General features: G+C 60.3%; 2 protein-coding genes across 4 annotated transcripts; both read left to right on the top strand.

The window, feature by feature from the left end:
• Window positions 1-417: 417 nt before the first annotated feature.
• Window positions 418-8,036, top strand: FCRLA (Fc receptor like A). 3 transcript variants are annotated; one of them, XM_045190211.2, is made up of 6 exons: window positions 418-570; window positions 3,493-3,681; window positions 3,977-4,243; window positions 4,593-4,877; window positions 5,565-5,862; window positions 7,850-8,036. In XM_045190211.2, the coding sequence occupies exons 1-6, from the start codon at window positions 510-512 to the stop codon at window positions 8,034-8,036; spliced, it is 1,287 nt and encodes a 428-aa protein (XP_045046146.2). In that variant the 5' UTR covers window positions 418-509. The 3 variants fall into 3 exon arrangements, with proteins under 3 accessions (XP_045046146.2, XP_045046141.2, XP_045046130.2); XM_045190206.2 differs by having other exon boundaries at window positions 7,606-7,882; XM_045190195.2 differs by having other exon boundaries at window positions 7,564-7,882.
• Window positions 7,995-13,023, top strand: FCRLB (Fc receptor like B). Its single transcript, XM_053916077.2, has 7 exons — window positions 7,995-8,053; window positions 8,616-8,687; window positions 8,947-8,967; window positions 9,311-9,565; window positions 10,945-11,211; window positions 11,746-12,021; window positions 12,184-13,023. Exons 2-7 carry the CDS (start codon window positions 8,657-8,659, stop codon window positions 12,594-12,596), a joined length of 1,263 nt encoding a protein of 420 aa, XP_053772052.1. The 5' UTR covers window positions 7,995-8,053; window positions 8,616-8,656; the 3' UTR covers window positions 12,597-13,023.
• Window positions 13,024-21,302: the final 8,279 nt, after the last annotated feature.

Raw genomic sequence — 21,302 nt, 5'->3', positions numbered from 1 at the left:
GTTTGGGACAGCTGGAGCCCAGGAGGGACCCGCCGGTGTCTGACTTGGTGCCATTTCCATCCTCTGGCCTCCGTGTGCTGCTGTGGCACCGTCACGGTCATTGGAAACACAGAAGGTGTGGAACCGGAGACGGCGGGACTGGGACACTCCTCCCTGTCCTCACTGTGGTCTCTGCAGCCTTCCAGCATCTTCCCGCCTCCGTCCTCAGTGGTTTTGCCAGCGAAGGGCAGCACTGTTGCCTTTCCCCAGTGTGTGCGGGTGGCCAGCGGTCAGATCGTGGCAGGCCTGGGAGTCTGGAATCTTGGGGGGCACAACCCTTGGGACTCGGGGGGCCTGGAACCACCGTGGCCCCATCTGAAGGATGGGAGCCAATCAGGGTTGAAAATGGGCCGAAGATGAGAAGAGAGGAGACAGTTAGACTCACTTCCTCTTTCTAATTTGAGAGGTTTCATGTTGACGAAGGTCAGGGTGTCATTGTCGGCTGCTGCAGAGACCCTCAGACAGCGGCCATGGGGCTGGGCGGCGTTCTCGGGGCCTGCTCTCCTCCTCCGGTGCTGTGGGGGCTGCTGGGTGAGTAGCAAGCACACTGGGACACTGTGAGGGGGGCGCAGGGGCCTGACCGAGGAGGACCTAGTGGGGAGGAACGGGGACAACCTGGGCCTCCAAAGACGCGGCATTCAAGAGAGTGTGAAGAGTACACGCAAGGAATCTGTTTTTAATTCTTTTTTCCTTTTATTTATTCTAGAGAGCGGGGGAGGGAGGGAGAAAGGGAGGGAGAGAAACACTGATCAGCTGCCTCTTGCACACACCCCAGTCGGGAACCAAACTCGTAGCCGGGGCACGTGCCCTGACCAGGAGTTGAGCCGGCCGCCTTTCACTCTGCGGGAGGACGCCCGGCCCACCGGGTGGTGCCGGCCGGTCAGGGTGAAACCAGGAGGTCTGTGTGCAGGACTCATGGCGTTTTCCAAACACGAATGCCTTTCAGCCTGGCCGTCCCTGTCCCTCGGCTGTGCTGCCCTCCCCAGTGACATCTCAACTGTTTTTCCTTTCTGCAGACACGTGTCCCCTGCACTTACTTCCCCACGTCCACACTGCCACTCAGAGCTCGCGGCCTGGCTGCCACTGGGTCTCTCTGGCCTAGGCAGTGACATCTGTGCTGACGGGCCTTCACGGACTTTTGAGTTCCTACCCCACTGCTGCTGTCCCTCGTCCCCCATGGCCCCGGCCCCTGTGCCCCACCGCGCCCGTGCCATCCATCTATCTCTCTGTCCCTTTTGGTGGCTTCGCTGCTCTTCCCTTGAAGCCTGTCTTTCCTGCGCTGCTTCCTTGCCTCCCTTCTGTTCTTTCTGTACTCGGCCTCCCCCGTGAGCTGATTTGCAGGTATTGTTTTCACTGCCACACCTGTGCCACTGAGTCCTAAACCCCATCTGCACCCCCTGCTGCATTCGAGCTTTGCGTTCAGATGCCCACAAGTCATGCCTTCTGCAAGCCTCCCGGGGCCGCAGCACCAGCTGGCGCTCTGTCCCATCTCGCACGCGGCCACCCAGCCACAAGCTCGGGCCCTGAAGACCGTCAGTTATCCGGTTTGGCAAGGGTCACCTCCTGCACTGTCCTGGGGCTGGCCAGCGACTTCCCAGCCGACTGCCCTGTCTCAGCCCTGTGTCCTTGAAACTCACTCTGCCTGTGGCCCACCCACGCTTCTTCTTGTGACACAAGGGCCCCTTGCCAGCCCAGTCGGGTGACCTCCGTGGCCTTGGCCATCCCTCAGCCTGGCATGCAATGCTCTAGGAAACCCCAGCAGCTTGGGTTCAGGCATTCTCATGCCAGACTCTCACCTGTCTCCAAACTCTGCTCACCCAGCCCCCTCTGTCAAAGTGGGCATCTCATGGCCCCGTTCCCCTCTCGCGCCCAAACTTCCAGCATCCCCAAACCCTCAGCCTTGGTGGCACCTTTGCCAGGATGCTGCCCTCAAGCCCTCCCGTGCTCCCTTGGCTGCCTGACCCTCTTTCCTGTCCCTCCTCGGGCAGAGATAATGTGTCCATGGCCTGTGCCGTCCACCAAACTCAGAGTTCCTTGTAGGCAAGAGGAGGCCTTTTTATTCTGTCTCCCAACCTTGTCCTGCCCGTGTTGGAATTCTCAGCACCTGCACTGTCGCCGCACAGTGGGTCGCAGATCCGTTTTACCAGGTGCACAGACAGGACCGGGTGGGTGTCCAGGCACGGCCCATCTCTGAAGGACTGTGGCACTTCTCCTGTCTCTGGGTTTGGTTGTCTTACTCACAAAAGTGACAGAAAGTGCCTGGTAGCCTGACCAGGTCTTGTGTTGAAAAAGGAGAAGGTGTTGAGTCCTGCAGAGTGACAGTAGAGGAACTGAGAAGGAGCAGCTGAGGGGGCGGGAGCTGGGAGAGGATGTGGCACCTGGGCCTGATGTGGCGAGAATTAGGAAGTAGAGAGGGGGCCCAGTGAAAGGAAGTGACAAAGTCAAAGGGCATGTGGGGACTGTGGGAGGGGAGAGGTCGAAGGGGAGAAGACAGAGAAGGATGGAGTGAGGAATGAGCACATGGCCATGGGCCGGAAGCGGGGAGAGGACCAAAGCATCGTGGAGTGGGGAGAAACGGAATTACCTTGCTGGGGACACCCATGGGGCTCAGAGGCTGGGTGAGCAGATTCAGTGAGAAATCCGTAGCTCTGACTCTCAGCCTGGGAGCAAAGAGAGCATCACTCCCTAGTTACTGAACTGGGACTAGAGGGTTGGAGCAGAGAAGGACATGGGAAGGGACATTTCAAGGAACAAGGACATCAGAGTAGAGATGGCCGAAAAGTGAAGACCCAAAGGTGGGAGCGGGGAAGGACAATACACAGCTGGGAACTGAGAGCTACTGGGGGTGTGGTAATCAGGGGCCAAGGGCCGAGTGAATTTGGGGACAACAAGGTTACGGAGGACAGTCCCCAAGGAAGGCCCAGGGGAAGACTGTGTCTGAGCGGTGTGGCAGGAAGGGCACCGGTTCTGGATTCAGACATTCCTGGCTCCCTTGCCCCATTCCTGCTCCCTTTTAAACTTTGGATTAGTTCGTCCCGTGTCCCAAGCCCGTTCCTTAAAGACTCATAAATGGGGGGTGAATCGAACACCCGGAAATCTTGTGTTGGTGAGATGAGCGCCTGTGGGGAAGAACCTGGCCTCTCAGGGTTCGAAATGACCCCTCCCTTCCCTCCCGTCCTGTGTCTGCTGGCTCTGGGGTCACCTGGTTTCCTGTGTCCACAGCAGCCAGATGTCACGCCCGTGAGTCCACATCCCACCAGTCTCTCCCCTGCCTCTTCCCCAAATCGCTGAGCCCTCCCAAGATTCCAGCAGCCTGGGAATCACGTCAAAGACCCTCAGAGGGACCCATGGGGGTCTGTTGATGAAATGGTTTCAGGGTCCTCCTGTTCTCAGTCTAAAACGGGGGATTCCCCAGAAGCAGGAGAAACCCCTCTCCTACCCTCTTTCTCCAAGTCACAGCATCGCTGGCTCAGCCGGCGCCCTCCTCTGCGGCCAGCTTTGAGCCCCTGCAGTGCGAAGGGCCGGCCAGCACCCGGGACAGCGGCTGCCACACTGGCCGGCACCTGACGGGCTCCAGGGAGGTGGACTTCCAGGCAGAGAGCTATGTGTTCAGCCGGCCCTTCCATCTGATTGTGTCCTACGGTGAGGTCCTGAGAAGGGCTGACGGGTGCGGGCCTGCTCTCCTGCCCCCTCCCATAGCCCCCTCGGCCCACAGCCCCCTCGGGAAGGGGCCCCCAGCAAACTGGCATTGATGGCACATCGCCTTCCACATCTTCAGCCTGCAGACTGGGGCGCCCTCAGGCCTAGGCCCTAGAGACATTGTTGGGGTGAGGGTTCCCGGGGCCCTCAGAGAAAGTTCCGGGGTCTGTGGTGGGCGGTGCTGGGGGGCACCCATGGCAGGCAGTGGGGGACACTCAGCTCCTGCTTTGGGTCACAGACTGGCTGATTCTGCAAGGCCCAGTCACCCCGCTATTCGAGGGGGACCCGCTGGCTCTGCGCTGCCAGGCCTGGCAAGACTGGCCCCTGACACAGGTCACCTTCTACCGAGATGGCTCAGCTCTGGGCCCGCCAGGGCCTCGCCGGGACTTCTCCATCACCGCGGTGCGGAAGGCAGACAGTGGGCACTACCGCTGCAGCGCGGTCTTCCGGAGCCCCGGCCCTGGGCGCCCGGAAACGACGTCCTCCTTGGTGGTCACGGTCCAGGGTGAGAGCTCGGGCAGTGTCCTCGTGGCAGAGCAGCGGGTGGGGGTGACGGTCCATTGACCGTCTTTCGGTGGAGGGGCAGGATCGCTGCCGGCCTGCGGAGCCTTTTCCAGTCCCTCAGCCCCCGCAGGGGCCGTGCGTTTCCGGACCCTCTGTCCCACACGCCGAGGGTCCGCCGACGGGGCGTCTGGACTATTGTCAGAGACGCCCATCGCTGGGTCTGCTCTAGTCCTGGGCGCGGGGAGACAGGGGACGTGCAAGGTGCCCACGGAGCCTTGCTGAGGTGGCTGGTTCTGACGACGATGTGACCCTCGGAGGCCTGAGCCCTGCCTCCCCTTCTGTCTCCCCAGAACTGTTTCCAGCCCCAGTGCTCCGAGCCGCACCCTCAGCCCAGCCCCAGGAGGGGGGCCCACTGACCCTGAGCTGCCAGACCAAGCTGACCGCGCAGAGGTCGGCCGCCCGCCTCCTCTTCTCCTTCTACAAGGATGGCCGCGTGGTGCGCAGCAGGGTCCCGTCCCCGGAGCTGCAGGTGCCTGCGGCTGCGCAGGGCCACTCCGGGTCCTACTGGTGTGAGGCTGTCACTGAGGACGGCCAAGTGTGGAAACACAGCCCCAAGCTGGAGGTCGGGGTGCAGGGTGAGTGGGCATGTCTGCTCATGTGTGAAAACGCGGGTGGGGGGGTGGGGGGGCAGGACGACCAGCCCCCCGGGGCAGGGGTGGTGTGAGCAGATTCACAAAAGACACAGAGGAGCCAGGAGTCGGGGTAGGAGGGGCTTCACCCCTCGGACCATGGAGACCCTGCACCAACCTGGGACGAGCAGCCTCGCAGCTGCCTCCCCCAGGCCTGCCACTCCCGACACACAGCCTGCGCCCTGGTGGGTGGTCAGTGTCCACAGGGGGACAAGGAGTCCAGGTCCAGGCCCAACTCGGGAGCCCCGCTGAGGAGGCTGCTTCTGACCTGAAATGCACCCAGACGAGCTGCCCAGGGCAATAAGGGGACTGGAGGCCGTGTCGGGAGAAGAAAAACAACAGAAGGGAACGGAGGGGCTCATCCTGAGGGGAGGTGATCGGGGCCTCCAGAGCGTCCCCCAAATGCGCAGCACAAGGAAGTGCATGAATGTCACACACCAGGTGTGGGGAGCTGAGCGCTCCTGCCTGGCTGAGGGGTGGAGCCTCAGGCTCAGATCTGGACCAGGAGGGGCTCAAGCTGCCCTGGGCCCCACAGCGACCATCTGAGAACTGGGAAGACAGACAGGAAGCTGAGGGCGGGGCCAGAGACAGGCTTCTGTGGGCACAGGTGTGTGTGTTTCCCACCCCATCCAGGTCCCTCGAGCTCTGTGGCACCACCCACCTCGAACCCAGCTCCTCTGAAATCCTCGGCTCCAGGGACATCTGCCGAGAAGCCCCTCGGGCCGCTGCCTCCACCGCCCAGCCCTCCCTCCAAGGGCGCTGGCCTGCCCTCTCCTCTGCAGACACCTGACCCCCATCTGTACCACCAGATGGGGGTCCTCCTCAAACAAATGCAGGATGTGAGAGCGCTCCTTGGTCACCTGGTCTTGGAGCTGAGGGACTTGTCTAGCCACCTGAAGCTGGAGACCAGGAAGGGTCCTGCCAAACGCGGGTGAGGCTTTCACCTGGAGTGTTGCTCAGCCCCCCAATAAACCTCACTCTCGTCCCTCTGTCCGTCCTGTCCACGCGCACAGAGGCATCTCTGGGATGTCTGGAGCCCTGTCCGAGCACTGGGCATGGGTGAGTGCCGGTGAACTTGCACCCACTGGCAAGTGGGGTCCAGCCACCCCGAAGCAACGAGATGTTTCCCTGCCTGCCCAGGGGACGTTTGGGAATGTCTGGAGACGTCAGTTTTGGGGGGCTGCTACTGTCATCTAGTGAGTAGAACACGGGGGGCTGCTGACACCCTATGATGCACAGAGCAGCCCCCACCACAAAGGATTCTGTGACCCCAAATGTCCATAGTGCCGGGGCAGAAACCCCGGCCTGGCGGAAGCTTGGTGTCCGACTGTGGGGGCGGGGGGGGGCGGGAGCTTTGCCTCTTCGACTCCCTCCCTCCATTCCAGTCTCACCGCGCAAATACTGATTAATCTCACGCTGGCACGCCGTGGCTCTACCTCTGCCCCAAGTCACGGTCTCCCAGGTACACGCACAAGTCAGCGTCTCTGCCTATGATCAGTTGCATGCCCCTCCCCCCTGGCTGCACAAGGTGCAGCGGAGGCTGGACCCCTCCCCCACAGGCTCCCCTGGACTCGGAAGTCTGCGGCGAGCCCGCTGTGGTGGAGCTGCGGCGGTTTGTTGGGACGACTTGGTCTCTGAACTGATTTTCTTTAAAAACACACGTGAATCTCTCTGGGACCGCACTAACCCCTTCCCTGTGGTTGGCCGGCGACCGTCCATTCCCAGGCAGTGGGAGCCTCTGGTCAGAGAGGCTGCGTGCGGTTCCACGCTGACCACAGCCCACGGGCCCCACATCCCGGGCGGCGCTATCCGCTTCCTCTTTCTTTGCGCCGATTCCTCTCTGCGTGGTGGTGACTCTCAGAGACTGACGAGAGACATGTGTGTCCAGACAAGCTGCAAAGAGACAAGGGCATGGGCCCTGGCCGGGTGGCACAGTGGGCTAGAGCGTCGTCCCCCGTCCCCACACGCCAAGGTTGCGGGTTCCATCCCGGGTCAGGCAGGGCACACGCAAGAATCAGCCAATGAAGCACCACTAAGTGTAACAGCGAAGCCACGTGTCTCTGCCTTGTTCTCTCCCTTCCTCTCTCTCTAAAATCAACTTTTTAAAAAACCCGAGGGAATAGAATCAATGTGCAGGTGTGAGTTTTATGAGGTGACATCTGGGAGGCACGTGTGACACGGTGCCTGTCCCACATGACCTGGAAGAAAGCCAACAATACAGAAATGTTGGGGGGGTGGATTTTTCGAGCCAAACTCTGAGCTCTGCGTGATGTGAGCCCTGTCGGTGGTTCCAGAGGTTTTCAGGGACAGCTGTGCGCTTTGTGAATTTGGGGTGTGACCCGATTTCTCGAGGAATCGGGCCAAGAGCCTGAGCTCCGTGCTCCGAGTGATGAGAAGCCAGACGAGAGTCACCTGGTGTGGATGAGGGCCGCGCTGTCACGCTGCCCCATTCTCACCGCAGAGGAGATGCCCGGTCAGGGGCCGTGCCAGAGCTTGGGGCCGCTGTGGGGGGCTGGGGAGGACCCACACCGGCGGGCCGGGGACAAGGAGGCAGGCTGGAGAGGGGGTGCAGCTGTAGAGCAGGTAGTTCTTGGTCTCAGCCGCCAGCACCTGGCTCTTCCCTCCCTCCCAGCTCCTGGGCCCCTGATCAAGTACCGCCCGCCTGGCTTTCCAGACTCCGGGACGCCATCTCTCTTCCATCAGAAGCTGCTCTCGGCACAGGATCTGAAGTGGCCCCCAGAACGAAACGACCGGTCCCATGTTCCCAGGAGGCCTTTGCATCTGTAACATGGACTGGCACCTCAGGAGACATTCTGAGGGAATTCTCAGAGCACGGCCCTGGGCGTCCCCAGGCAGGAGGGGCGGGGATGGTCTTCCACTGAGTGGCCTGATGGTCTCCTTCCTGCCATGGTTCGCAGGGACAGAGGTGCCCGTGCTGAACAGCCGCAGGTGGGGACGGGACCCAGCCCAAGCAGACACACTATCAGGCTGGAAAATTCATTAACTATTTACCCGAGCACCCGGGCTCGCCATTGCTCAGGGCAGATCACCTGGCTCAGGAAGACGGGGAGGTCGCATCCAAGGTTTCTGAGGGACCGCTTGTAGGGGCTTCTGTGCCACGGGTAAGGGGCGCCGGTGGGCGTGGCTGGGGCGGGGGTGCGGGGCGCCCAGGAGGACAGGGAAGGAGGGCTCCCTTGGGCGCAGGGGCCACAGGGAGAGATGACTGAGGCGGGCAGGAGAGGGGACTTTCTAACTTCTGAGCGTCTGGGGCTGCGGGAAGGGAGAGAACAGGGGAAATTCATTATGGTTCTCTCCTTGACTGGGGTGCCGGGTCGCCTCTTCCCGTCGGCTCCTCTGAGGGAGGCGCGAGCCCTGGGCACAGGGGACCCGAGGTCAGCCCCACGAAGCCGCACACCACTGTCTGTCCTCGGGGGGTGGTGAGCCCTGGGTGGGCCTGCAGGCCAGGCGGCTGTGTCTTCCTCAGCGGAGGCTCATGGGGCCGGATGGACGGCGGGTGGCAGGGTCACCTGCCGGCGCCTGGGCTGTGGGGTACAGGCCCCGGGGCTGGCCTGAGATGTGAGGGCGCTCTGGGGGTGGGGGGTCGGCAGGGCACCTGAGGGCTGACACCTATGCAGCCTGGCTCAGCGCTCAGGGGTCTGCACTGGCCCCTTCTCCACCCCCCAGGCAGCCTCCCCATCACAGTGCAGCAGCTGCGGGCAGACCTCATGTGGGTGCTGGTAGCCCTCCTGTTCCTGGGTGAGTCCACGAGGGGGCAGGAGACTGGGGTGTGCACGTGTGTACACGTGTGTGTGTGCTGGGAGGACACGCCATCCCCGACTCCAGACACTTCATTGTCTTGGAGGGATGAGGAGCTTTCTCGGAGCTGGGGAAACTGAGGCAGAAGACGAGCAGGACTGGACTCCTGCTGAGTCTTCTCTGTGGTCTGGGCGGCCCCCCCTTGCCTCGTATCTCCAGCACTCTCCCTCCTCCTCCTTCTTTACCTCCCGTTTCCCAGCTCCCGGCAGTGGACAAACCGGTGAGTCCTGAGCCTCCTTCACCCCAAGTTTCGACACCTTTCCCTTCAACCCCAGAGTGGCCTGTCTGGGCCCCCCTTGGCTGTTCTGGGAGAGTGCCTTTTCCCACTCAGCCACCATCCCTGTGACTCAGCTGGCCTACGGGCACTTACACATGGGTGTCACTGGGGGGCGGGGGACTGGCACTCAGTAGCCCCACGTGGTCTCTCCCCCTGGGGGTTGGGCTAGTGATGTGGGCCAGCTCCTGGAAGCTGGGGTTTCCTGAGACTTCCTGACCACAGAGCACACCTTTGGGGGCCTCACCACGGTCTTCTTCCCCACGTGGCCCCTCCCACACGCTGGCAGCCACTCTGGAGAAGCCCACGCTGTCTCTGCAGCCGCCCTGGACCACCATCTTCAAGGGAGAGCGGGTGACACTGAGGTGCGATGGGCACCACCCTCTGGTCGTGGAGCTCCGGCCGGTCAGCACCCTGTGGTACCTGGGCCACCTGCTGCTGCCCTCTCACGGGAGGAGCATGGAGGTGCAGACCCCCGGGGTGTACCGGTGCCAGACCCGGGGGGCGCCGGTCAGCGACCCGGTCCACCTCTCTGTGTCCAATGGTGAGAGTCTGAGTGGGGGGTGGCTCCTCTGGTGATGCTGGATGTCCTGTCGGAGGGGACGCTGGGCCATGCCTATCGGGGCGGGAAAGGGGGGGCTCTCTTGAGTCTCCGGAGAAGGGAGGTGCATGACAACGTGTGAGACACGCAGGAAAGCTCGCCTGTCCCTAAGTTCCCCTCATCCTCCTACCAAGGTAGGAGGCAGAAGAACAGTACTGCTAGTTCATGGGACTAGGTCCGAAGGTCCGAAGAGCAGAGGCCCGAGGGACCCGGGACACTGGTCAGAGAACCGGGCTGGGGTGGGGGTGGGGCAGGCAGCAAGGGGCGAGCAGAGCAAAGCAGGCCTGAGGTCCCCGAAGGGTGGTACAGCTGCAGGGTCACTCTAGGCTGACGGCCCTCTGTACCTGCCATCAGTAAGCAGGGCCAGTGTCCGTCCTCTCCGCCCCCACCGGTGTTGTGAAGACCAAAAATGAGTCACAGGTGGTGGAAGCAGAAAGTTAGCAGGCGGCCAGAGCACTTGCTCAGGACTCTATTCCAAACACGCCTATGTGGGTGCCTGGGGGCCAACGGAGAGACTGGCCCCGGGGACCTTTACAGGATAAGAGCGATCGCAAAAACGTGTTCATCGGGGCCCTGGATTGGCCACTTGTAGGGACTATTAGGTCCCCTGGGCCCCGTGGGCCACAGCTGTGCCCAGAACTTAATGACCATCACTCAGTGTGCAGACCAGCACCGACGCACCCCTCACATCCACCCGCCTCGTTTCTCGGTTGGAAATTGCGGTGAGTGCGGTGAGGTGCTGGCAGCGGTCCACCACGGTTGCTGCTCGCGGAGCCCAGAGTGCAGAGGGGCTGCAGCCGGTGCCTACGGAATTCCTTCTCCATGCAAAACACCAGCAGTGTGCCCCCCCTGTTCTCCGCTACGTCAGGGTTGATGAACAGGGGGTGCCGTGGGAGGTGCCTTGGGCTACCCAGGGGTCAGGGAGCCTTCCGCAGGAGATGGTCTCAGCTTTGACCTGTAGGACGAGTTGGCCTCGTCTAAAAGGGAGGAGGCAGCAGGTACAAGCTCTGGGCTCTGGCCTCTGAGCGGGGCCCAGGTTCCCCAGGACTCACCTCCACCCTGAGTTGCGGGTGGGGAGGTAAAGGGGCAGAGGGGAGGTAGGAAGCCCTTGCGCATCCCGACAAGATTAACCTGCACTCCGGCGGGCCTTTCTCTTTGAGGCTGGAACCAAGTCTCGGGCATCTTGGCCCCCACCCCTTCCCTGCCACTCACCTGTCGCTTAGTAGGTGGAATCGGCAGGTGGGAGGGAAAAGAGAGCAGGAGGGAGTGGGGCGGGAGCGGAGGAGAGCGGGACCCCGGGCCCTCTGTGGTGACTGTCGCAGACTGGCTGATTCTGCAAGTGCCCTACGCCGCGGTGTTCGAGGGCGAGCCGCTGGTCCTGCGCTGCCGCGGCTGGTACGACAAGGTGGTGTACAAGCTGCACTATTACCGCGACGGCCAGGCCGTGCGCTACTTCCACTCCAGCACCAACTACACGGTGCCGCAGGCGCGCGCCAGCGACAGCGGGCGCTACCAGTGCTCCGGCACCATGCGCATCCCCGTGGAGAGCGCGCCCATGTTCTCCTCCAAGGTGGCCGTGACCGTGCAAGGTGGGGAGACCTGGGGTCCAGGGTTGGGGGGTGGGGTCGAGGGCTGGGAAATTCTGGATCGGGAACCTGGCGGGGAAAGGAGGGGCGGAGGAGGGTCAAGTAGCTGCCGGTGGCGGTTTCTCTGCTGGACCAGGTGCGCTTTCCTCTCCTGCTCCTCAGTGAAGGCGCACTTGACCTGCAGCCGGCGTGGGGGCGGGTGTCCCTTGCCCCACGACACACGCCCCGGCTCTTGCTCCGATGGGGACCCCACATAGGGGGCGGCGGCAATGGTGGGGATCCCTCTAGGACTCCGGGCGAGGCAGGCGCAGTGACCCCCTTCCGTGGAGAGCCCGAGCTGGGTGTTCACTCCCTCGTGGGCTCCTTGCCACGTTTCAGGAGCCTTTCCTCCCACACGCTCTTTGGTCTCCTGGTGGGCGAGGAGCCCTGGCGGGACCCCGGAAGGAGAGCAGGGTCGGGGGCCGCGGACTGCGCGCCCGGGCTCGGGGGACGCTGGCTCCGGCCCACGCGCGCGCTCTGCCGGAACTGTCTCCGCAGAGCTGTTCCCGGCGCCGGTGCTGAAGGTGGCAGGCCGCGCGGAGGCCGGCGGGGTGGTCGTGCGCTGCGAGACGCGCCTGCACCCGCGAAAGAGCGCGGTGCCGCTACAGTTCGCCTTCTACAAGTACAGCCGCGCGGTGCGCCGCTTCGACTGGGGCGCCGAGTACAGGGTCCCCGAGTCCGAGGCCGACGAGCTGGAGTCCCACTGGTGCGAGGCGGCCACAGCCTCCCGCAGCGTCCGGAAACGCAGCGCGTGGCTGCAACTGCCTGGGCGCGGTGAGCGCACGCGCGCCGTGGGACGCGCCCCCGCACTCCGTCTCCCTGGGCCCCCTGCCGTACACACCCTGAGCGTCCCCTCCACCCCGCTCCCGCCCGTGCTGCTTCCCGCGCTGGCTCTCTCCTCCCACCCAGCCCGCGCCCTGTGCTGTGCGTCCACAGGGCCCTCCCGGGACACGTCCACCGCCGCTCCAGGCCCGCAGGCCGCACCCTTGGCGCCTGGGAACAAGCCACTTTCCTTCCGAAAGCCCCTGGTGTCCACGTCAGTCCCGTCGGTCATCTCCGTCCCTAACGCCACTTCAGCCAGGCGTCGGGACCCCGCGGGTAGAGGCTCAAGTGCTGAGCCAGCCGGCTGCGCACCACCCAAGCCCATGGAACAATCTGCGGGAGCCCTGCAATCCGACGTGGACCTGCTGCTCCAAGAAATACGGCTGCTCAGGGGCCTTCTGGGCCGGGTGGTCCGGAACATGAGGGACCCTCAGGCCTCCCCCGAGCCCGGGGCAGCACTCCAAACGTCCACGGCTCACTGGGCAGGGACACGGGGAGCCCCGGAGACCGGCACTGTGGGGAGCTGAGGGGCGGCCCGCGCCCTCGCCAGGCCCGTCTGTCCCCACCTCTCCTGCTTCCTGTCACCTAAGGCCTTGCAAAGCCATCTGTTGGTGGCCTTTGTTTCCTGTGGTTTTCAGAAACACATAAAGTGTGGTGGCCACAATGGGTCTCCACGGCGCGTTTGAGCTGCAACCACCGGGCCTCGCTCTGATCACTTCCTTCCGCCTCAGAGTGCAGGAGGGAAGTGGAGGCCCAGTGTGCGCTGAAGGGCTTGTGTCTGGAAGCGACCGGAGTCACCCTTAGCTTTTCAGTAGCCCACCCCCTACAGACTTCGGCTCAGGCTAGTTTGCTGGTATTAAGGTCACTAAGGAAGCTGAACCCTTTGGGACTTGTTAGGGTCAAGCTGTAATCATTGATCACTTCATGCTAATTCTGAAAAGACAGTCTGTTCTATTTCTGATGGGTTTATGCCCTGAGAGTTCTGGATTTGGTTTAGTTTCAGAGGCTGAAAGGGTACCTGTGTGGGTCTCCCGTATGAGGGGCGGGGGTTACAAGGGTCAGCCCTGCGTGACCCACGGGGCAGGCATCCTATCCGCAGGTGGCAGCGGGCAGGCCCCGCTCACATCAGCCACGAGTTACCAAGTGGAGCCACTGCTTCCAGAAATGTCTTGGAGGAAAGTTGAAGACCGATCCTCAAAGTCGCTGAATTCTAGTTTTTAGGCAGTTTTTTTTTTTACTTCCGGAAGAGCCGCTGCAGCACCAGCACACCTAGACTCACAGTTCACTGCCCCCCCCCCCCCCCGCAGGGTGACGGTACCGTCACCTGGAGGGAAAAAGCAAGAGGCCATGCCCACCGCGGTCCTGGGGTGTGTCCCTGCGGGGCCGTTCTGGCGAGCCCCATCTGCCTTCTGGGGCCGCCAGCTCCCCGCAGGGCTGGTGCTCAGCAGCTCTCGTTCTCCCTGGGTCTGCGCAAGCTTCGCTTAGGACTGACAGCAACCCCGTCCTCCCCTCTGAACTTGACCTGGGTAGACAGGCAGCCATGCCCCACTTTCCCCACGTTTCTGTGAGCGCTTAACCGGAAGAACAGCGCTCCCCATCACACACTTCTCAGTGCTGTTCTCCCCCGTGTTGTTCCTGAGTCACTGGAAAGACCCAGGGAGGGGCGGGCACCCCAGAATTACTGTGCAATGGGGTGAGCTGTGGCGGACAAGCAAGACACCTCCAAGTGGCGAGGAAGAACGGCGTGAGGACGCTGCCGTGCTCACGAAGACAGGAAGGACCCCAGCGAGTGTGAAGGGCTGCAGGAGGGGCTGGGGGGCTGGAGGCGCTCATGGGGTGTTTCAGGGAGACGGTGGCAGGGGACGATCGTGGGTGGTAGAACGGGACTGGAACCGGCAAGTCTCACTGGGAAGTCCTCTCACCTGTTGGGTACTTGGGCGGGTGCTTGGAAGCCTCCTTCTCCGGGGCATGGATGAGCCTGACTGGGGGGGATGCTCGTTTAAAATCAGAAAAAAAGAATCAAATGAGTGGGTCTCAGTAGGCACAGGCTTATCGCTGAGAAGGCCGGCCCAGGCCCCTGGGGCCCAGGTCTGGGTTCTGGGTGACCAGGGGTTGGTGGCTCTGCTTCCCAGCTTCCCTGTGAGAGTTCTTCTCACTTCTGAGAGCCCTGCTCCCAGCGAGCCCAGCCTGGCCAAGCCCGCTCTACGCCTTCCTCCCGACTCTTTTCCCCTTGCCCCCAGGCTCTGGCCACCCCCATCAGCACAGGAAGGGGGTAGCATTAGTGCCAAGAGGCTTAGCAATCAGAGGATTTCGAGTCATAAAAAAAGAATCGGTTGGCTATTTTGTAAGACAGCAAACAAGTGGACTAGACCCCCCCCCCCCAAGAGAGCTAGTCGACCAGTCAAATGTCCTTCCCTGCCGTCACCTGTCTCCAGTTAGAACTGTGCTTAGGAAGTGGGAGGCTAAGCAGGCCAGGTGGGTCTCAGGCTCATTCCCAAGCAGCAAGGAAGGCAGCCAGAGGCTGGGGGTGGAGGGGCTGGGAGGAAGCTGCCTCTGTCTGGTTCTCTGATCAGCTCCGTGTCTCAGACCCTAAATCTGAGGGCGTCCGTACCAGAAAGCAGGCAAGGAGCCTGCATCTTCCATCGGAGAGCAGAAAAGGGCCTGGTGAGTCCCACCTGGTGCCAGCCTTCCTCCCTTGCTCCGCTAACCTCGGTTTCCTGTCTCGACTCTGCCCTGTGCGTAGGAGCTCTTTCGGATCTACAGTGGATTTTCTCTAGGGGCTTGAATCGGTCCTGTAGGGGAAAGCCCACGATGCTCTCGTGGCTCCCAGAGCCCATCCACCCTGTGCCCTGCCGCATGCTCTCCGCCTGGCACTCCAGCCGCATCCTCGCCGCGGGACCTCACCCTCTCTGGGGGCCACACGGGCCTCCAGAGCTCAAGCTTCTTTGTGTGCAGAAAGCAGAGCCTTCCATTATTAAGGGTTTAAGCTTGGAAGCACAGAGGAGGGGCAAGATGACGCTTGCCAGTCCCTATGGACGGACCCATGGACGTTCCTAAATGTTTCCAGGCCGAAATTGTGCTGCGGAGAGTGTTCCCACACGTCCGCCCTTACGTCTCCATCCGTATGCACGCATTTGAGCATGTCTGTGGGGTAAACTGCTAGATACCATCAAAGAGGCTTGACAACGTGCACATTCCCTGCGAGAGAGCTTGTCTTATCCTCCCGCCCCTCTTCCGGGATAAGAGCATCACTTTCAGTCCTATTTACTTACGAGAGGGGGAGAGAGAGAGAGAGAGAGGGAGAGAGAGAGAGAGATTTGTTGTTCACTTATTTAAGCATTCATCGGTTTGGTCCTTGCACGTGCCCTGACCTCGGATCTATGTTCTAACCAACCGAGCTACCTGGCCCTGCCCGCTTTTAGTTCTTCATTACACACCCAGGGAACCTCTTGGCGCTTTACGCACTGCTGAGTGCCCCCCACTGGATCCCGATGGCATTGCAACCTGGCGTGAAGCCGCGGCCAGCGGGCGGCGCACTTCCGGCTCAGTGCCCCTGTTGCAAGGCTAACCCATCCTTCCAAACTCCTGCCTCTCTGGCCCCCAGTTACCGCAGCGAAATGCGCTCCAGACCGCCCTTCCGTATTAAACGCGGGTTTTGTCCAAGTGGAGCCCTTATTGTAAGCCCGATGACCGCAGTTCTCCACAGAAGATCCAGGAACGACGTGGAACATGTACTACAGTTCTCCCGTGTTGGTTTATCAGCGGCCACGACACCTGCAAAGACCATTAATCTCCATGATTGATGTCCGGTTTAAAAAAAAAATATATATATATATATATTTATTTTTAGAGAGAGGGGAAGGGAGGGAGAAAGAGATGGGAAGAAACATCGATCAGATCAGTTGCCTCTCGAAGACCTGGCCTGCAATCCAGGCCTGTGCCCTGACTGGGAATCAAACAAGCGACCTTTCCGTTCACAGGCTGGTACTCAATCCACTGAGCCACACCAGCCAGGGCTTGTTCTTTTTCTTTCTGTTCTTGATAATAGATGGGTAGACTTACCCTTCCGTAACCCTTCCGGCTTAGTTAGAAATAGAATTTTTAAAACTCCTAACTCAGCCTTACAGATGCATAAAAAGGAAAATATACAAGAAGTCAGCTGGGTAAGGTCTTCCCAAAGCTTCCTCACTGCCATTTGGACTTTTTCGAATCACTTCTCCACTCAGGCTTATCAGTGTCCAAGTGTCCCCCGCCCACTGCAACATCCTCTTTCCTCTGAAGGGCTAGTAAGCAGCGACTCTCACAAGTTTCTTAGAAGCCGTGATAATTACATTGTTGCCGATTTGACGCTGACTTTGCACTTAGGTGGAGCTCGCTTGCTCTGGAACATTGCTAAATGTGTCCGATCCACCCCACCCCACCTCTGCCCACAGATGACAAGTGTCCCTGTTGTCTCTAGAAATTTCTGGGCGGCTCTGGCCACTGGAAGTCCTCCCTGACACAGAATGAGCAAAATGATTTCGTTATAACGTTTGTTCCCTGGGCCTCCCAGGTTTACTGGAACACACCTAGTTCCTGGCGCTCTTGCCGACCCCTTAGACGTGTGAAGACACTGCTTGGGACACATCTAGTTATCCCGAAAGACAGAGTTCACTTCCAACTGCTTTTCCCCCCAGTGTTTTTGACTGTTCTCCTTTTGAGATCCCTGTCCGCCCTGGCTCCTCGTCTCCAGAAGGTCCGTGCTGGGTTTGAGGTGTGGGGCCCGCGGGGACTGCTGCTCCCCAGAGGCAGGAGGGCAGGGTTTTATTTTGCTTTTTCACAGTTAGGCAACTGTGCTTGTGACAGGATGTCAAAGGCGATATTTCACGACAGAACAGAGATGCGAGGCCGTCAGGGGCAGCGTTCACACAGGAAACTGGGGGGGGCTGGAGGAGGAAGGCTGGCGTTGAGCTCTGAAGTCACAACAAGGAGGTAAGAAGGTCATGGCACAGACAGGAGGGAGGGTCTGAGAGGAGGTTTCTTTGTCACAAAAGAGTCCCCATCACAGTCCCCGTCCTAGTGGACCTAGGGGAGGTGCCAAATGTGGGAGAGGGGGGCTGAGACGTGTCCCTGGGACACAGGCAAGGGGCCTGACTCACACCTGGGGGAGTTGAAGGGCGCTGAGGCCATGGGATAGAGGGGCCGGTGTGGGGTCAACCTGAGCCCAGAAGGTCCTGGGATCAGCCAGGTGTGTGCGTATTTGTGGCTCATGAAAGGCAGAGCTGGCCCGTGCCTGTCTCGGGTCCCACCCAGCAAGGCCACCTGGGCAGGTAGACTAAGGCACCGAGAAGCCAGAGGTGAATCTGGAGCTGAGGAAGGAGGTGCAGTGGACCCCTGGAAGAGATGTGTCCACCCTGAGGGTGGGACAGAGGACAGCAGTCCCAGAGGACACAGCCCCCAGGTCCACACCAGTGCCCATCAGGGAGAGCTGGCCCCGCCACCTGCCTGGCTCAGAGGGTGGAAAGCTGCTCAGCCAAGTGAGACCTTGCTGTTCCCTCACCTAGTGCCCCCCCCCCCCCCCCCCCCCCCCCCCCCCCCCCCGCTTAGGTGGGGAGCAAAGGAAACAGATGCAAATAAGAGGGGAAGATGGTGGGGGGAGAGGGGGAGAGAGACAGAGACAGAGAGAGATTGAACTCCTCCCCGAAGTCAGGACCTCAGCTGGGTGAGGAGGACCAGGCTGTCTCTGGGTGAGGGGACAGGTCTGCTTGACACTGATGACCCGACCGGGCAGTCCAATGTAGCAGTGGAAACCAGCCTCCCAGAGCCGGAGCCGGAGCCTGGCCCTGGCGACCTCGGCTAGTGCTGCTCAGAAAACCCCCTCAGCCTGGTTTCCAGAAGCCACAGAGGCTGCCAAAGGACAGTCACCATCACCCCCGTGTGCTGTGCCGGGCTTCAGAGTGGCCAGAACCACGGAACACCAGGCACCCAGCGGCATGGAGTAGGAATGCGTTAGCTGCTGCAGTAGGTGGGGGGTGAGAAGGGGGTGATGAGAGGCTGCCGGGGGCGTCCACCAGCCCCAGACAGTAGAGGGCAAGTCCTAGAGTGTCACCGCTGCTGGTGACCTAGAGACCACGTCCGACTGTCAGCGGTAGAGGTCAGGAGGTGGAAGGCCCGAGACTGGCTGAGGCCGTGGCCGGTGGAGGGTGGAAACAGGACTCCACGGGGCGTGGAGTTTTCCGTGTGGCCTAGTGGGTGCCGCTTTCCTGGGAGCCGGTGCCGGGGGCGTGCTGCCTGAAAACCCACCGAGAGACCGGTCCTCACCTCCAACTTACGGTTACAGTTTTTTTTCTGGGTCAGGGGGAGATCAAGGTGTGGAATCTTTTTCTTTTTTAAAAAATTTGTCTTTGCTAGCTTAATGTAAGACAATTTTTGGACCCAGTGTAGTCCCTCTCAGTTGTGACACATGCAAATTAGGTACACTTGTGTTCTGTGCCCTAATCCAAATGACTCAAAAGAAAAAGTTGAGTAAAACAGATGAAAGAAATGTGGGTGACAGCTCTATCTCACCAGACATCTCTCTCGACAGCCAATGGTCCATTTCTTACCTCTTGGGGACAAGTGCTTCACCACGTACCGATGTAACTCAGCTGCTCTAATACCCCATAGGTGGTCCCTCGTCCACAGGGGATTGTCCTGGGGAAGTAATATTCAGCGTGTTGCCCTAACCGGCCTGTCTAGTCCTTCCTCCCACAGAGAACTGGCCAGCAGGACCCGACTACTCTTCCTGAGCTTCTGCTGCCCCCTGCTGGGGCAGCTGCATCCTTACAATTGACATGTAACATTGTATTTATTTCACGTGTACAGTGTAATGATTCCGTATTTGTGTCTGTTGTCAGATGGCCACACTAAGTCTAGTTAACATACAATTTTTTTCTTGTGCTGAGAAGTTTTAAGATCCACTCTCTATGGAAATTTCAAATACGCAAGGCAGGATTAACCGAAGTCGCCCTGCGGTTGATACATAGTTAATAAAGCTGCTTGTTTTTAGAGGTGCTGACAAGCCACCCCTGCAGTTACGGGCCCTGGAATATCGCTGTGGGCTGGAGGCAACCTTACTGGTTCGAGAGCCTGGAGGTGTAGGAGCAGCCGGGCTCATCCACTTGGAACCAGGTGGCCCCACTCAGGGACTAGGAGACCCTCCGAGAAAGGGGCTGTGGGGGCATGAGGCCCCTGGGGGCGCGCTGGGCCACTGCTCTCCCAGGGGCTGCGACTCTGTGAGGCTGCTGTTGGGACTGGACGTGGCCAGCTCGATGGAACACATGTCCCAGGAGGGCTTGTGAAGTCGCTTTTGTTAGACCAGTTGTCACTTTTGCTGGACATGTGAGGCATGTTTAGTGAAAGTGTCTCGTGTGGTGGCCTCCTGTCTGTGGCTGCGCCATCACTTGGCCTCCCCACCACCCTTCCAGCCCTCACCCCTTCCTCTCCTTCACTGTGGGAAAGACCAGCTCAAATGCCACTGGCTTCCTCCTGCCAAAATATAGTCTTTTTTTTTGTCCGAGTCCCAACATTTTGTTTGCTCTGTCAGCAGACAAATGGACACTTGACCTTCACCCTGTTCGTGTGGTGTCTCCAGAGCTGAGCAAAAACTAATACATTTAGATAAAAATAATCGAGGGGAGGGGGTGGCTAACTAATCTTGAAAACTGTATCGCTTTGGGACCATCTAAAAACACTTCCATTGAGTATTCAACGCCACTTTTTCCTCTTTTTGGGGAAGTTTCCTTCTGCCAACTCAAATGCTGGTAAGTGGCCGGCCCATCTCTATTTTCAGTCTTGGGGTGGGGGACGCGTGAATTACTGGTAGGAGTGAACAAAGACACACTTCTTGGAAGAGGCGAGAGCAAAGGCGAAACCCTCAGAAGACACGGTGTATTTGGTGGTGAGAAGGGCGAAGAGCAGCTTCATGAAGGACTTGGAAATGTTCTGTGCGCTGACCACAGGTTTACAGGGTTTCTGATTTTGATGGTTTTAAAGTCCCACAGCGAATGCCAGAGCAGGCACCGCTGGCCGAGCAGAGCCTGGTCAGGTCACACAGCTCCCGCACAGCTGATCCAAAACCTGAGTCCGGGGCTTGCCCGCGTGAGTCAGAGCTCTTTCTGCTACAGCTCCCGGGACTGAGTTCAGGCAGCAAAGAGCTTCGAGGGTGGGACAAAGGCGGGGAGGGACAGCGTGACCACTGCCCGCCTTCTCTGTGCCTGGGGACGAGTGGAGGGGCAGGTCCCTGCTGCGCACAGACCTGCAGCCCCGGGCACAGACTCGGGCGCAGCTGTGGTCGCCTTGCTCCACTCATCTGACTACTGACCAGCTTCTCCTTGAGTCAAAAAGGAACCGAGAGCACAGCTCCCGTGTCACAGCCAGTTCCCGCCCGTGTGTCTCACAACGGGATGACTTTGCAAATGTCGGTTGGGGGTCGGTTGGGGGACTCGTCGAGTCAGTGGACCATGCTGTCCCTGCAGAGCAAATGTGCGTCAAGTCCCTCCTGTCCCCTCTGGTCCCCGTGTTTGGGGAGCTGAGGCTACTCCCTCAGAATCTCGGCAGTAAGTACCCTTCTAGGGAAGGAGGGCACATCTCCACGAGGGCACGGGTGCTAAACCAGTAACTGGACTTAGGGACTTGGTGGCGGCAGTGTGGGTGGTCAGGGTTGGCTCCCCCTTGACGTCATCAGCATCGGATTCCTGGGCTGCCCAGGCCCAGCAGCTGCTCTCTGCTCTGCAGTGTCCAGGCAGCATCCCTCCCACTCCTGGCTCGGCCTCTGCTCTGTCCCCTCTGAGCTGCCTTGGGAGCAGGGGTTCAGCCTGAGATGTCTTTCTCCCCCAACAGCGTTTTTGGTGATAGTGGAGGTTCTTGTGGGGTCTGAAGGAAAAGGATTTCCTGAGACCCACGTGGGAAGGTGGGTGGTTTGGTGATGATGTGCCACGAAGGGGCTTCCCCTCCTGACTTCCCACCGTCCCATCTCCGTCGGTCTCACTGTGGAGAAAGGCCAACCTTGTCTTGAGTAGGGCCAGGCAAAGGCCAGTACCCAGAATTTCTGCTCGGTAGTAAAGTCCAGTCCAGCCCAGCCTCCGGCCAGCTTAGCGTGTGTTTCCTGCTGCCACCCATGGCTGCGCTGCCATATTTAGGGTCCCTCCCGCCCCCAGAACTCATGTGTGGAGCCCCCGTGGCCACAGAGAGAACAGGCAAATGCTTCATGTGAG

Source organism: Desmodus rotundus, chromosome 12 (assembly GCF_022682495.2).
Source record: "Desmodus rotundus isolate HL8 chromosome 12, HLdesRot8A.1, whole genome shotgun sequence".
NCBI lineage: Eukaryota > Metazoa > Chordata > Mammalia > Chiroptera > Phyllostomidae > Desmodus > Desmodus rotundus.
Note: the sequence above shows the minus strand (reverse complement) of the source record. Positions and strands in the feature narration are given on the sequence as shown.